A 15,234-nucleotide genomic window follows, 5' to 3' on the forward strand; every position below is an offset into this window, starting at 1 on the left:
TCCCCAGAAGGCAGAAGCTGTTTGTGGGGCTGCTAGGTAAAGGACATCTGGCTGACCCAGGTCTTAGGGGGTGCCTGACGGCTAGCTTTCGGGATTCTTGTGGGGGAAATGCTTCTTTGCACAAGGTCAGAGAGGGGTGGCAGTCCCCCTTACCCTCAGCTTTGGAGGGATTTCTGACTGCAGGTACAGCTTCTGGATGATGTTAAGTTTGGATTTCATTAGGATCACATCGTTCTCGTTGTAGGCCCGGTTGACTGCAAGCACATGAGCTGAACTCACTAAATTGTTAAATCTAAAAAGAGGCAGTAAGTAGGAAATCAGCAAAGTTGAAAGCAGAGACTAAAATGGGGCAGCCAGCCCAGACCTATTTCTGGCCCTAAAAGGGACAGGGCCAAATCCCGGGCCGGGTCGTGACTTCATTCATTCAATCATAATTCACCTATGGGAAAATGCTGATTGAGCGCCCACCGCATTGAGATAACATGCCTAGTGCTCGGTGAGGTGTGTCCCTCACCACAAACCCCCACCCTCCTTCCTCTTCCCATCTCGGGCCCGGGCCAGTGTCCTCTGGCTGCCTCGGTGGCTGAGGGCCACCTTGCTCGTCCTCTCCCTTTCGGTGCTGACCCCCTCACAACTACCACTCCATGAAGCGATTTACTCCTTTTCTTAATTTTTTTTTCACTGTGGTAAAATATACATCACATAAAATGTGCCACTTTAACCATTTTTAAGTGTACCGCTCAGTGGCGTTAAGTACGGCCACGTTACTGTGTGATCGCCACCACCATCCATCTCCGGAACTTCCGTCATCTTCCCAAACTAAAACTCCATACCCGGTAAACACTGACTCCCGTCCCCCATGTCCCCCAGTCCCTGGCAACCGCCATTCGACTTTCAGTCTCCTAGCAACGTATTCTTTTGCTAAGGGTCAATTATCTGTCGGTTATACCTTATCTTGATTTAAATACACAGGTTACTTCCCTCGGGCTATTTTAAATCTTAACCATTTAAAATCTCCTTATAAGCCTGTTTTGCATGTCCATTCGTTGATTCAATCAGTGAACGTTGTTTATTAAGGGTTTACTCTGTGCCCCTTGCGGTGCCAGCAGCAGGAATTCAGCAGTGAACAAAGTAAATGAAGTCCTGCTTTCCAGGAGCTCGCGATCAGTGAGGGGAAAAAGACATCTAAGTAAACAGGTGAATAATTAAATATCTAGTAGAGAGCTGTGGAGACAACGGAAGGGCATACTGTAACTGGGAAGGGAGCGGGCGCTGAGACTCGGAACAATGAGAAAGATAAAGACAGTCACTTGAAGACCTGGGGCCAAGAGCCCCATCCCACTAACGGAGCAAGCAAGTGCAAAGGCACCGGAGCGGGTCCCAGCTCCGCGGGCACAGGCAGCGCACAGTGCAGAGCCCCACAGACGGAGCCCGGGGCGAGCGGCCCGTAGCTGTAGCCGGAGGCGAGCTCTGAGACGCGGGTAGGTCCTGCTCCCGCAGAGCTAGTTAGGCAAATGGGAGAACATCTGGACTTGATACCAGTGGAAATGGAAAAGAGCTGGAACGTTTTAGGCAGGAGAGTGCTATTATCTGGTCACGCTGTAGAAAGGCTCTCTGGCTACCGCGCAGAGGATGGTTTGCAGAGGGCAACAGAGAATGGTGCAGAGATGGTGGCAAGGGAACCTCAGCAGCAGCCAGGGAGGCCGCTCGCTCCGCCGGGTACTGCTTTGTGCTGCCCGCAGCTTGCCTCCCTCTTGCACACTTAAAAAAAAAAAATCTCACTAAGTGCTACTCATCCTTCAAAACTCAGTTTAGGTGACCTGTCTCCCAAGAAACCACACCTGAGGACTCAGTCACCTAAATGCACTCCCTGGACCAGATGCAACCTTAGCACCTAGCACCCTGTGTCCTAATTTTATCTGTGTCTCTTTGGCCATTCCCATTTCTGCGGGATCTTGGAGGATAGGCGTTAGTGGTTTTCCAATCTCCAAAAGCAAATCCAACGCCCAAGAATGATCAAGCAATCCACAAGTGTTCGTGGAACTGAGCTAACTCTTTCATTGAGCTCTTGACCAACTGTCTGTCCCTGACTGATATGCTGAGTTACCAGGTGCTCGGCACCTCTGAAAAATACACTGACTGATGCCTGTGGCAGCTGACTATACACTGGGGGTACCTTCTCTAGCACATGCTCACATTTTCTTCAGCTAGGTGAGGCAGACATTTACTGAGAGTTATTCATGTTTCTTCCCAAATATTTTTGCCTGTTGTACTTGTTACTATCATTCGCAATTTATAAAAATCAACAAAATGCAAATATGAAAAGGTATTTGTTATTTCTGTGAAAACTAATTGGAATGCTTTGAAACTTTCCAATAAAAGCAAGTTTCTTTTTTTTTTTTTTTTAAAAAAATAGCTATTGAGTTAGGTGTGGCAAGGCAATTTAAAACATTGAAAAAAAACCAGAAGAATTAAGTTGCTTTGCAGTAAACTTTAAATTCTCACTTCACTTTAAAAAGAGAAAAATTAGAATTAGTAGATAGCATTTTGGGAATAGTATATACAAGAAAAATATGTGGACCTCCAATTAGTGGAATGGCTTTGGCTTTTCATCAAAAGTTTGACATGTGAACGAACCTATATTAATATGTTTTAACTTTAAAATATCTGTTTAATATCTCTCTCTCACACACACGTGCACGCACACACATGCGCACACACGCGCGCGCGCACACACACACACACACACACATGCACACTTTATCATTATAATTCCTTGCTTTAACTAAAGAACTATTAGTCCAGGGGTGCTCCTAAAGGGAACTTCTATAACGTTAATGAAAAATAGAAAGAAAAAGGACTCTGCTTTCTGGGGATAAGTAAGTGCATTCCAATATTGGGAACTATAGAATACTTAAGAGCCTTTAGGACCCAGAGGAAAGAATGGCAGGAATTGATACAGTGAGATTTTTCAGAAATCACTGTGCCACTTCCGGGCCACTCCAGTGTTTGCCGAGGTACAAGGCATGCATGGCAACGAGGGGAAGGAGAGATGGGAACTTACTTCTCCATTTCAGAAAAGAAATACATATCGTTGATAGCAAAGTTGACAATGATAACCCTGTGGCCAAATATACGTCGCTTTGCAAAGGTTATTTCTCCATTCTCCTGATCTCCACTCCGGACGTTTGAGTGGCATGGGGTTGGGCGTCCTGATACGTTTGGTGATACAGAGTAATCTGAAAGAGAAGAGAAAAGAAATTAACATCTAGCCTGGCCAAGTCACTCTTCAGCCTGAAGCCTCTGACCCAGGCCTAACTAAAATGAAGAAAAGAAACTCTGAACCCACCTTTGGGCCTATTGGAATACTGATTCCCCACCACTGGACCCAACCTTTCATTCGGACTTAAAGGACTGCTGAAGAAGACATCTTCTCAGGCGGTATGATAACATACATAACAACAACAACAACAACAACAAAAGATGAGTATTAAAAGGTGTTTTCCTGGTGCTTGTAGAAATATAAGCATGCCGTATAAACTAATATAAGCTAATCCCCGACATTTCCGCAGGAACTAACTATGCAGGGGTGACCTTCGAGAAGGTGGGTGTGGTTTTGATGATGCGTATTCAAGGCCGATTAGGGAAGTAATTGAGAAGTAAACTGGGAAAACAGCAGGAAGGAAAAGCCAAAACATAAAGAGTGAAAAAGAAGCTTATTAAGAAACAGAAAGTAGGAAGCTGGAGCAGAAAAAAGACAGGAATGAGTAAAAGAGAGCATTGACGTTTCCAGAAGGTTTAGATTGTGTCTCAGAAAACTAAGACAGTAATTTCAGAAAGTTTCTTGACTAGGATATGCTCAAAGAAGTGCACTCATAGGGATTCAGGGCTGAGAAGGAGCAGTTGGGGTCTGGGTCTGACCAGTCGACCCTAGCGTATTGCCTGGCTGGGTTTAAGAAAATTGCCTAATCCAGCTCGAGAGTTTACCATTCCTTCTACTAACCCTCTATCCTGGATGTGTGTTCAGGGATAACTGATGTGGGCGTGGTACTCCCTATGGTAGAAGTGGGATCCCTTTCGATGGCAGGGTAACTACAGCATTCAATAAACACCTCACACCCATTGTGTCCCAGACACTGAGCTAGTCCCAGGGTTCCAGCACTGAACAAAACATGAGGTCTCTCCCGACTATCTTACAGTCTCTCTTTATCTCTGAGATTGAGTTTGAAGGGAAAAAAATGTGTGAATTGCAGTGGAAGTTGATATGATAGTCAGAGATTTTAGGAAAAGAGGGTGCTGAATCCACCCAAGAGATCTGTCGGCAGTGGTGTATTTATGAACCTCCTCTGGTAGGAGATGGAAAGACCCGATTTGTATTATTTGCCAGTTTTTGTAGTAAATACTCCCACCATGGATGATTTCAAACTACTGATGGTTTGTCAACTGGTTCAGAAAATACCTGAATGTTTAACAATTGGCTTTCAATTGGGCTAAGGAGGTCATCGGATTAGATATTTTTTTCCCCAAAAAATAAGACCCGACTATATGATGGAAAAGCACTGTAGATGAGCTCAGGTGCGTTTAGGGGGGTATAACCATAGACAAAAAGCACTTTAAATGTAAGGCATAAATAGGTTATAGTAAAAGAAATGGAAAAAGATGCGCATGCTAACAGTAATAAAAAGAAAGCCGGAGTGGCTATTTTAATATCAGGCCAAGCAGACTGCAGAGGAACGAATATTGCCAAGGAAAAAGAGAGTCTTTTCATAACAATAGACGAGTCAATTACTTGGAGGACAATAACAATCCTGGAAAAGGCTAGCCTACCGTGATAGAAAGCAGACCACTGGTCAGGTACCTCTCCCTCTGAGCTTGCAGGAAAGGGCACACATGTAAAGCTGGGGATGCAGGAAGTCAGAGGAAGGTAAAATTGGACTTCCTACATCCTGGACATAAAAGTTCGAGCTGGTTTTATTTAAAAGGAAAAGCCAAAGAGCTAGAATTATTCTTAAAATGTTTGCTTGTAAAGCAATTCATAAAACATGCACAAAAAACCTGTTTGCAAAGTAGAAAATGAAATACTAATCTTAAAACTGTAATAGAAAAATAGGACATAAACAGTTCATAAAAGATTAGAAATGACCAACGAATAAACGTACTCAATTACTAAAGAAGTGTACATAAAAGTGGTACATTATTTTTCATCTACCAGATTCACAGTTTTTAAAAAATGTATTTATATCCATGTCGGTGACAATGTAGCACTCATCTACACCATTGGTAAGAGTTTTAATTAGTGCCATGTTTTTAGAGGGTCGATATTGAACTGCTTTTAATCATTTACCCACTACTTCCATTTTAAGAAATTTATTTCATAGAAGGACACAATTGCAAAATACGTTATGTTTTGCAGCGTTGTTTGATAAAATGAGAGTTGGAACAACTCAAAAGTTATCAAGAGAGATGAGATTTGTCACTATCAATCAGTCCAGGCTTATCTCAGACACTTGCCCCATCTCAGTAAGCTCTAGACCACCTGACCCTACACTGTCTTTATTTTAGGATTCTATGCAGACCCAGAAATTGCTCCCCTACTATTTTGCCTGCCTAATTTGCTCATTCCTGAGCAAATGAGCTTTATGTCATTTTCTAGGAGAAGTCTTCTCTGATCTTCCCCCTTGACTAATTAGGGTCTCCCTACAATTATCATTGGGATCATGCTTCATGATTATCTAACAGTTAAAAAATACTGGCTAATCCTTTTACAGCACTCACTATTACCGAGAATAGCTCTAAGGTGCTTTATAAACTCGCTTAATCCTCACAACGACCCTGTGGGATAGGCATAATTATTATTTCCATTCTGTAGATGAGGAAACTGAGGTACGAAGTCACTTTCACAGGGTTCTTCTGTTAGAAGTGGCAGATTCGAAACTCCGGCAATCTGGCTCCAACATTTACGGCTCTTATTTTCCATCTTGCCCTCAAAACTGTAGGTGCCTTGAGGGCAGACCCTATGCTGCAGGTTCACTACTGTACCCCTAGCACCCTGCGAAGGGCCTGCCACATTCTCGAAAGGCGTGTTGAATGAATGAATGAATGAATGAATGAATCTCTATTATGAACAAACAACATAAGGCGATAGTTTTGTACAATGTGAGATCTCATCATGCTCTGGATTAGTCATTCTCTACCCTTCCTGGCTCCCTGAGCGGAAGCCACTGAGGCCGTATCCCCTCTGGGTGGGCCTGGGCTTGGCTTTACACCCAGGATCTCAGGTTCTTGCTAGACCCCAGGCTAACACAGGCATGACACAAAGCAATAGCTCTGCGGCTTCATATCTGGGCTAATCCCCGTGACTGAAATATCAACAGGGAAGGGGAGTAAACAGAGGAGTGACTCACTTTCCTTGCTCTGTACTTCTCGGTGAAGATATTCTTCAAATTCCTGGCGCTTATTGATATCAGATATAAATCTTCGATACTTGCAAAAGCTCCTGATAAAGCTGATCATTTTCAGCCAGCATCTCTTCTGGAGGAAGAGATAAGGACATGACATAGTCATTAGTATAACCACTGTCCACCGAGCATCTACTACATGCCTGAAATTTGACATGTGTTACATTGAATCCTCACAATGTAAGGATTCCTGCACAAGGAATCATTTTGAGCTCCAATTTAAAGGTGAGTAGACTCAGGTCAGAGGACGTGTATAACCTTCCCCAGCTCAAGCAGCTGTGTATGAGGGTGGGGGGCGTGGAAGATTCAAGCTTCGACCAGGCATGTCTGGGGCCATTGGCAAAGATCCTTCTAGCAGTCTTTCGATAGTGAAGATTTGAGATGCTGTGATTGGGAGAGGAAACGTGAGAGCTAAAAACAGGTAGAAACAGAGCAGAGGTGAGCACGACTCACAAGAAGGGAAAAATGGCTCAGGCAGATTTTGAAATGTCGAAGAAATAAGAAAACTAGTAAAAACCATTTCTAAGTATTAGAAAAAGAAATGTATAATTATATGGACATGTGTGTGCGCGTGCACGCACACACACACATGCATTTTGTAAGTTTCTTCATTTCTTCCTAGATACCAGTGACCATTCTCTAGTTCATTTACCCTTTGAAAAGTTGACATTGAGAACCAGAAAGAACCTTGTTGATCAACTAGTTTAGTTGCCTCATCCTACAGAGAGGGAATCTCAACGTAAGCATGGTTTGAGAGATCCAGGGCCGACGTACAAAAAAGCACCAGATTTAGGATCAGAAACTTTGAGTCTGCAGCCTAGCTTCACCGTAATGGTGTTATTTGGGTCAACTTCACCTGTGTCTCAGTGTCTTCACGTGTAAGGCAGAGACGACAACCTTCAGGGCCGTGGCGAGAGTTGGTGATGATATACGAAAACCCTAATGCAGTGCTGGGCACCGAGTAGGCATTATGCACTTTTTTTTTTTTTTTTTAATCCTTTCTTATCCAAGAACAACAGAAAGACCTGACATTAAAACAAAGTGTCCTGGTTCTGGGTACGGTATTCTTCTAAATACCCTACATGATCACTGGTAAGTACCCTGACATGGAGTTGATTTGTGTGTGGAGGAAATAAAAAGGAGAAAAGATGAAGTAGCCCATTTCATTTCTGGAGTAACGAATCAGTGGGCACAGGCATTATTTTCAGAAATATCTTGGTGTGATTTTTGGACTCAGCTGGGCTCAAATTTTTCTGGTACAAACTAACTATACGATATGCAAGTAATTGTTTAAGAGAAGCATGTATTCTTTTTTTCTCAAGCCATATGAAAAGACTTTACTGAATAATAACACCTGTTTTCTCTTTCTTCCCTTTTCTCTCCTATCATGTGAGAAAGAATGACTTAGATAATTGGCGGGTGAGTTTGGAAGAAGGAAACAGGCATGGTCTGCTCTCAGCCCTTTGCCCGTTCTCTCTGGGAGCTGCTGGTCTGCAGAACGCTTGTCCAGGCCTGCCCTTTGACATTTGGTAAGGGGCTAAGCTGGGTAAGTGGAGGACTAAAGTGTCCCATTTGCCTGTGACTAGCCAGTTTAGGAGCGATAAGGATTATCAAAACTATTTGGCTTCGTGGCCATTGGATGTCCTCCAAACTAACTTTCAGCAGGAAAAAACACTGACATTTTGCTCTCCATGAGTCCCTGTGCCACACAGATAGTGAAGAGAGCGACTTCCTTAAATTCCTACTGTAATGATTTCTCTGAGACTCAGATTCCTCCTTTGCAAAACAGGGTTTGAAAAACCTACCCCGAAGGGTAATTGTTTTCGTGATTAAATAAGCAAACGGCGAAACTCTTTTGCGTGGCTGACAATGCCTAGGCAGAGGTTTTCTTGTCTCCAACCAACGTCCAGTCTTCACTGTTTTCCTCACTGACCTGGGATTCCTGTAGGTAGGTCGTTGGCATCTTCGAGGGCTTCCTCCGCACGGCTTGTACTTCAGGTTGCACCTCCTGAGAAAAAGGTGGGAACAGCTCTTGGTAATCCTTAAACCTGCCAGAGGGACAACAAGAATATCAAAGAAGGAAAAAGCTTGGAACGTGAAAGGCCAAAGTCAAGGCAAACCTATCTATCTCAGCATTTGGAGGAAGTCAGAGTGGGAATTGGGGGATGGTGAGATACTCAAGAATACTTTTCCCATTTCAGTCCTCTGCTGATGTCAGCCTATCCTTCCTGGATCAATACTGTATTGTTCCTTTTTCAGGCAAACGAACAGGGTGTGTGTGTGTGCCCGTGGGTAGGTAGGTAGTTACATAGGTAGGTAGGTAAGAGGGTTCAGGATAAGGCTTTTCTTTGTAGGGCGGCTCTGGCCATGGACTCTGTGGAAGGATTGTGAGCCTCCTTGCACATTGTGGCTTTCAAGGGACAATGAGAAGCTCCAGAAGGGCCCGCTGCCTTCGCTGGGCAATACTCGCCACTTTTCCTCCAGAGATTTCGTGACACAGCTCTGAAGAATAAGTAAGGAGGTTGTGTTGACATGACTCATGTGGCGGATTTCTTTGACGAAGGGGTCATCGCACTGCAGCAGTTCTTCTAAGAAATGCAAGAGAAAGAAAAAAAAAGCCATCATTTCCTTGTCCAGGAAGCAACCGGTGTCCTTTTTCCCACTTTAGAATCTTACGGTTCCTTATTCTCAATCCGGTTAGTCTCTGAGCTCTCCACAAACTGTTCGAAAACCTTGAAAGCATCTTTGGAATGTTATTTTTATTTGTAGAGCAAATACATCCTGGTTTAGTTCCTCTCAAATTTCAAAGATAAGTGTGTCAGGGGCAGAAATGTTTAAGAGACTCATTTCTGCTGCTAGTTTGAAGTTTTTGGTGTAGGAAGGGAGCAGAAGAATAAAGAACTGAAGTTAAATTGCTGGGGCAGATGAGGAATCTGAGATTACAAATAAGTATTATAAAGACAATATGACTCTCCAGGTGTTCAAAGACTATTGTGTTCATTAATAAGACTTGAAAACTTTTCAATGACAGGATCTGCATACTATTCTTTGTCTTCTAGCTGATTCAAAACAATGTACACCACTTGATATCCTGAGACTTAATAAATATTTCTTACAAGTAAAGTTTTGCCAATTATACTCTTTTTAAAATTTTTCTGAAATCTATAATCTTATCTTGGTTTACCACAAACAAAAAACAAATCCATCTGTTTCTCTGTCCCAAAACAGGGGGCCATGTCTTCATTACTTTGCTATAGATTTGTTTACTTCTAGGATGAGGTCACGCTCACCCCCTTTTGTTTTCCTTTAGACTTATAGGTCGACACTTCACTTACAACTTCTGCTTCTGGTCAAGATGAACTTACATAGGTCAGATTTACCCTCCCGCCTTAGGCAAAAAAAAAAAAAAAAAAAAAAGACAAAATCGATGAGGATTTGCAGGAGACAGCTCTCCTCCCTGGTATGATGCTCTTTATAACCTATAGGTGGTAGACACTCCAATGTTGCATACAGCTAACTCTTGCCTTTGATCTAACTCCAGTCTATTTGATTTGAAGGTCAAATGACTTGAGTGTGAATTCAAGTTCCATCAACTGGATAAGTTAGTTAGCCTCTCTGGTTTACCTTCCTCATCAGTAAAATAGAGCTATTTATCTGTGCCTTATAGAGAGTAAATAAAATCCTGTTTTCAGAGTTGAACAAAGTTAATTGAGAGGACACATTTCACATATAAGTGCAAGTGTCTTGCACTTGGCTTCTTTTACTAGTAATGTACTTTGGATTCATTACTGTTCTCTGCTTTCACTCCTTCTAAATTGTTGTCTCAATACTGCCCCATGTGGCCATTGTTCTGCTCTCTCAGCGGGGCTCTTTCCCAGACTCTTCTAATATATTAAAGGGAGAAGCAAAGAGTATCAGGAGAAGAGGATGCATACCAGGGGGGACTTTGCTATGGAAAAAAGTCTTGATTATATTTTCAAGGAGAGACTTGTAAATCTTATCATTTGTCTCCATGCTAATCTGCTGTAAGGCTATCAGGAATTGCAATGGGCTATCAGCCTTCCGTTCTCTGAGGAACTCCTTGAAGAACTCCAAGTGTTGTGTATTTAGGAGGATGTCTGTCAAGTTTCTGGAAAACAAGAAAGCATCGTTGGTGGAGAGAATGGGATGGTGATCCCTGGATTCTGCTCCTATTAAGGAATGGGGAAGGGCTTCTCCTAGGCTGTGTGAAGATCAGGGTGAATAAACTGGTTGCTCTATTTCCTTGAAGATAAACTTTTATATATCCATCACAACCTTGGTCCAATCATTTGACAACCGCAATGGAAGAAGAGGAGAGGTATTTAAAGGGGAGCTTTTCCCCAAGGAAACTCTTTTTATATTATGGATTCAAAACAACCCCAGTCTTTCAGGGAGGCAGAATGTACGTGATCAGCAATTATTGATCAATATTTCTAAATTTCCTTTACTGATTTCTTCTTTCACTGTTCTCTAAATACAGGTGCCCCAAATGGTTCACCCTCAATCCTCTTTACTTTTGTCTTATGACTTTTCTTCCCCTGAGTAATCTCTGTCTCCTCTGTGGTTCCAATTTTCATTGATATGGTGAAACTACCTTTCTAGTTCCCATGAGCTCCACCTCAAAATTTCAACTGCCCACTGAACCTTATTTTGATGTCATAGTTATGATTTAAACCTCTCCATGCACACCTACAAGTTGTACAACTCATTCTTCCTCCTTTACATATCGATTTCATTCAGTATGATACTAGCTACAGGTTTTTTTTTTATATAGAGGTCTGTAACCAGTAAGAAATAGTTCCCTTCTACTCTAATTTTATTAAGAATTTGTTAATCCTAAATGGCAGCTAAATTTCGTATTGAGATAATTGAAGTTTCCCCCCCTTACTTCATTAATATGGCATATTATATTCATTAATTTTTGGATATTAAATCAATCTTACACTCCTGGGATAAATCCTACTTGGACATGCTCTATAATCCTTTTTTATATGTTGCTAGATTTAGTTTGCTAATATTTCATTGAGGATTTTATGTCTTGATTTGAAAGGAATATTGACCTGTAGTTTTCTTATAACATCTTTGTTTGGCTTTGGGACCAGGGTAACACTGGCTGGCCTCATAGAATGAGTGAGCAAGTATTCATTTTTCTTCTATTTCCTCAAAGAGTTCATGGACTATTTATTTATCTTTTAAATATTCCATAGATTTCTCCAGTGAAGCCATCTGTGTCTCGACTTTTCTCTGTGAGATGATTTTAAATTGCTAATTCAATTTCTTCTCTTGTGATAGATTTATTCGTATTATCTACTTTTTGAGTCAGCTTCAGAAATATGGCTATTTCTAGAAATTTACCTATTTTACCTAAGTCATCTAATTTGTTCCTTGCATTTACTCACAATCTTATCTGTTCTCCCTTTCAATCCAGATATGACTGATCTGTGTCGTCTCATTTATCCTCATGGGTCAGGATAGTTAATGGTTCATCAATTTTGTTGAACTTTACATGAAACTTGGATTTTCTCTATTTTTCTTTCCCTTTTATTGATTTCCACCCTAATATTTAATATTTCCTTTAACTTCTCTTGTGTTTAGTTTAAATATATCATTCTACCACTTTTAGTCTCCATTATTTCTGACGTAAATTTTAATCTTGTTGTAGTTCTCTTCAACATAATCAGTCATTTTTCTCTTGCAGCATTAAGATTTTTCTCTTTGTCATTCAACAGTTTAACTATGGTGTATCTAGGTGTGGATCTCTTTAAGTTTATCCTACTTGGAATTCACTAAGCTTCTTATATGTTTTGATCACTGGTTTTAATCAAATTTGGGAAGCAGTCAACCATTACGTACTCAATTTTTTTTTCACCCCTTTATCTTTCTTTCCTCTCCTGAGGCTTCCATTTATTTCTTGGCATACTTGATGGTGTCTCTGAGGTCTCTGAGGTTCTGTTGATGTTTCATCTTTTTTTCTTTCAGACTGAATAATATCTATCAAGTTATTTTCAGATTCACTAATTCTTTTACCAACTCAAATCTGCTATTGATTTTAGTAAATTTTTTATTTCAGTTATCATACTTTTAAACTCCAGATTTTGGTTCTATTTTACAACTTCTATCTCATTATAGGTATTTTCTTTTAATGAGTCATTATTTTCATACTTTAATTTTCTAAACATGATTTCCTTTAGTTTCTCGAACATATTGCTTGGAAGTCCTTGGTGAGTCCAATATCTGAATCACATCAGAGACCGTTTGTAATGACTGCTTTTTTCCTGCTGTGTATGGGCTATACTTTTCTGTGTTTTTTCTTTTTTTTCGGGGGGAGCCAGCGGGACTGAGGGGGAAAGTAATGTAGCATATTTTTTTAAGCTGAAAATTCGGATAATATAATTTATAGAGTTTTAAATTTTTGAGACAAGTTTGTCTAGTTTTCTCATTGCTTTTATGGGGAGACAATTTGTGAGGTTCTTACGCCACTGTTCTAGAAGTCTAATTCCTTATCTTCAGTGTTTTTTAAATCTGTATCTTCCCTTATATCACTACTTCCACTGTTTACTTTAGGCCTTTAATATCACTTGTCTAAAAATCTACAACAACTTTCCAACTATTATTTCTATCTCCAGTCTCTGAGTCTCTGATTCCTCATATTATCTTGCTATTTCTGCCAAAGTAATATTTTTAAAATCCATGTAATGGTATTTTTTCTACTTCTGTTCCAATGAACCCCATGAATCTTTATTGCCATTTAATCAATTCAAATTCCTTAATCATTCACTCGAGACCTTTTTCTGGTTATTTTGGTCTCAATCCAGCTTTCTAATGTCACATGTCCCTTCTCTCAATACATCCATGCTATGCTTAATACCACTGAACTATTTTCGAGTCTTTGAATACCACTTTCATATTTCTGAGTTTATTTCTTCAGCTTGGAAGGGTTAGCTCCGCCCACAAAATACTCCCATTTCTTTGCAACTGAATTCCTACATACAGATCAGGGCCTCTTCTGACACTCTTAACTTTTCCTAATTCTTACTCAAAATTTCCTCCTTCAACTACAATAGTAACTAGTCAATATTGCATCATAGCATTTTAAGGTGAGCCCTGTAGTTTATTGAGCTATTACATTAAGGACATGGACTATGTCCTAGTTTTTGTCTGGGACACAGTATATGATCAATAATTGTTTACTATATTGATTGAAGGTTAGGAACAAGGTTTAAGTGAATTGCAACTGTGGTATTCCTGGGCCATTCTGCCGTGGTATTAACTGAAGACATGAAGCTGGACTATATAACCCCACAGAGTCTCTCTAGAATTTAATGATCTTGTGACTATATGATTATGAAAAGACTTCTGTGATATTTGTTCTCAACTAAATTGCAAAATAGGTATTTCTGTAGACATAGTGGAAAGTGATCAGTAGTACAAATTAGAACAGCAAAAGGAATAAATGATTGAATATCAGGAATTAATTTCAGTTCCTTTAATAGGAAGAAGATTTTTCTAGAAGATTTAAAAGAGAGAGAGAGGACTTATCTCCCCCAATCAATGTTAACAGTAACTGAAAACATACTTCCAGGAGATTTCTTTATAGAAATATTCTGCCAGTGACTTTGACTACCAAATTTGTATGTACTAATATATCTATATCCCCTCTAAAACAACTTCCATATAGCTAGTCTTTAGTAGATAATTGCTGAATTTAAAAAAAAAGAATGGCTAAATGAACGGCATGGCTTACAAGAAAATTATAGTTAGGAAGGTAGAAGACATGCCTAAAAATAAGAAGCAGTGAAAACTAGTACACGGTAAGTGCTTGGTGTCGTGTTTTTAGGGATTTAGTGTTTAAGAAGAGAGGAAAGTCATAGCAGACATACATTTGCAGAACTTTTCTTGCAGAGGTGGCACTTGTGCTAAGTGAAGTGGAAAGAAAGGTGAGCGGGCACTCCTGAAAGAAAGGGCCACAGAGTCTTTGTCTAGCGGTGTAACCCTCCCAGAGGATTGATTATAAGAGGGAGAAACGTGAAGTAAGGGAAACTACTTAGGAGGCTGCTGCAAAGTACACAGTCCAGAAAAACACAAATAGGAAAGAATACATATACAAAAATGATTGTTGCGGCACTACCGATAGCAATAAAAAAATTAAAGATAACGTAAACGTCCATAAAAAAGATGTAGTTAAATAAATCATGTTACATCCATACTATGGAAAGAAGTAGACCTATACGTACTGACATGAAAGGATGTCCATGATAGTTTGTTACATTAAAAAGTTACTGCATAATATATATTGCGTGGTACCAATTTGACAAAATAATGATTTAACATACAAAGTATGCCTGTGCATGCATGTATGATATAAGGAAGAGTCTGGAAATACACGCACGGAAAAATAAGTTCAGCATTGCACATGTGGAGATTAAAAAGAGCTTGTGCCAGAAGACGTTGCTGTAGCCAGCTCCCGTGTCTTACCTGGGTCGTATCGAAGGCTTCCTCGAACTAGGTCTTTTAAAGGACATTTTCCTAGGTGAGGGTAAGTGCACCCTTGGTTCTCTGAAGATTTTCACCGTAAAATCTAATGAAAAATCACAAAGTTAGACAACATCATGTTAAAAGAACATTGCAGAGAATAAGAGGGGACTAAGAAGCGAGGACATTGACCAGACATTGAGTGCAGGTGGAAAAATCGCGGTCCCGACAACGGCTGCCACCTCCAGCTATGAGAGCTGAGAAGAGGCTTAGAGATGGTTTT

At 40.5% G+C, this 15,234-nt stretch overlaps 1 protein-coding gene across 1 annotated transcript in view; it reads right to left on the reverse strand.

Moving 5' to 3' along the window:
- The window catches only part of RGSL1 (regulator of G protein signaling like 1), a 92,313-nt gene that overhangs the window by 14,483 nt on the left and 62,596 nt on the right, over positions 1–15,234 (reverse strand). Inside the window, exons 12-19 of the mRNA XM_036234536.1 lie at positions 14,955–15,057; positions 10,394–10,587; positions 8,929–9,046; positions 8,392–8,506; positions 6,405–6,531; positions 3,350–3,430; positions 3,065–3,239; positions 154–292 (exon numbers count right to left, since the gene is read on the reverse strand). Coding sequence (XP_036090429.1) covers positions 154–292; positions 3,065–3,239; positions 3,350–3,430; positions 6,405–6,531; positions 8,392–8,506; positions 8,929–9,046; positions 10,394–10,587; positions 14,955–15,057 — 1,052 coding nt within the window. The remainder of the gene's footprint in view (positions 1–153; positions 293–3,064; positions 3,240–3,349; positions 3,431–6,404; positions 6,532–8,391; positions 8,507–8,928; positions 9,047–10,393; positions 10,588–14,954; positions 15,058–15,234) is intronic.

Source organism: Rousettus aegyptiacus, unplaced genomic scaffold (genome assembly GCF_014176215.1).
Source record: "Rousettus aegyptiacus isolate mRouAeg1 unplaced genomic scaffold, mRouAeg1.p scaffold_m13_p_17, whole genome shotgun sequence".
Classification (NCBI taxonomy): domain Eukaryota; kingdom Metazoa; phylum Chordata; class Mammalia; order Chiroptera; family Pteropodidae; genus Rousettus; species Rousettus aegyptiacus.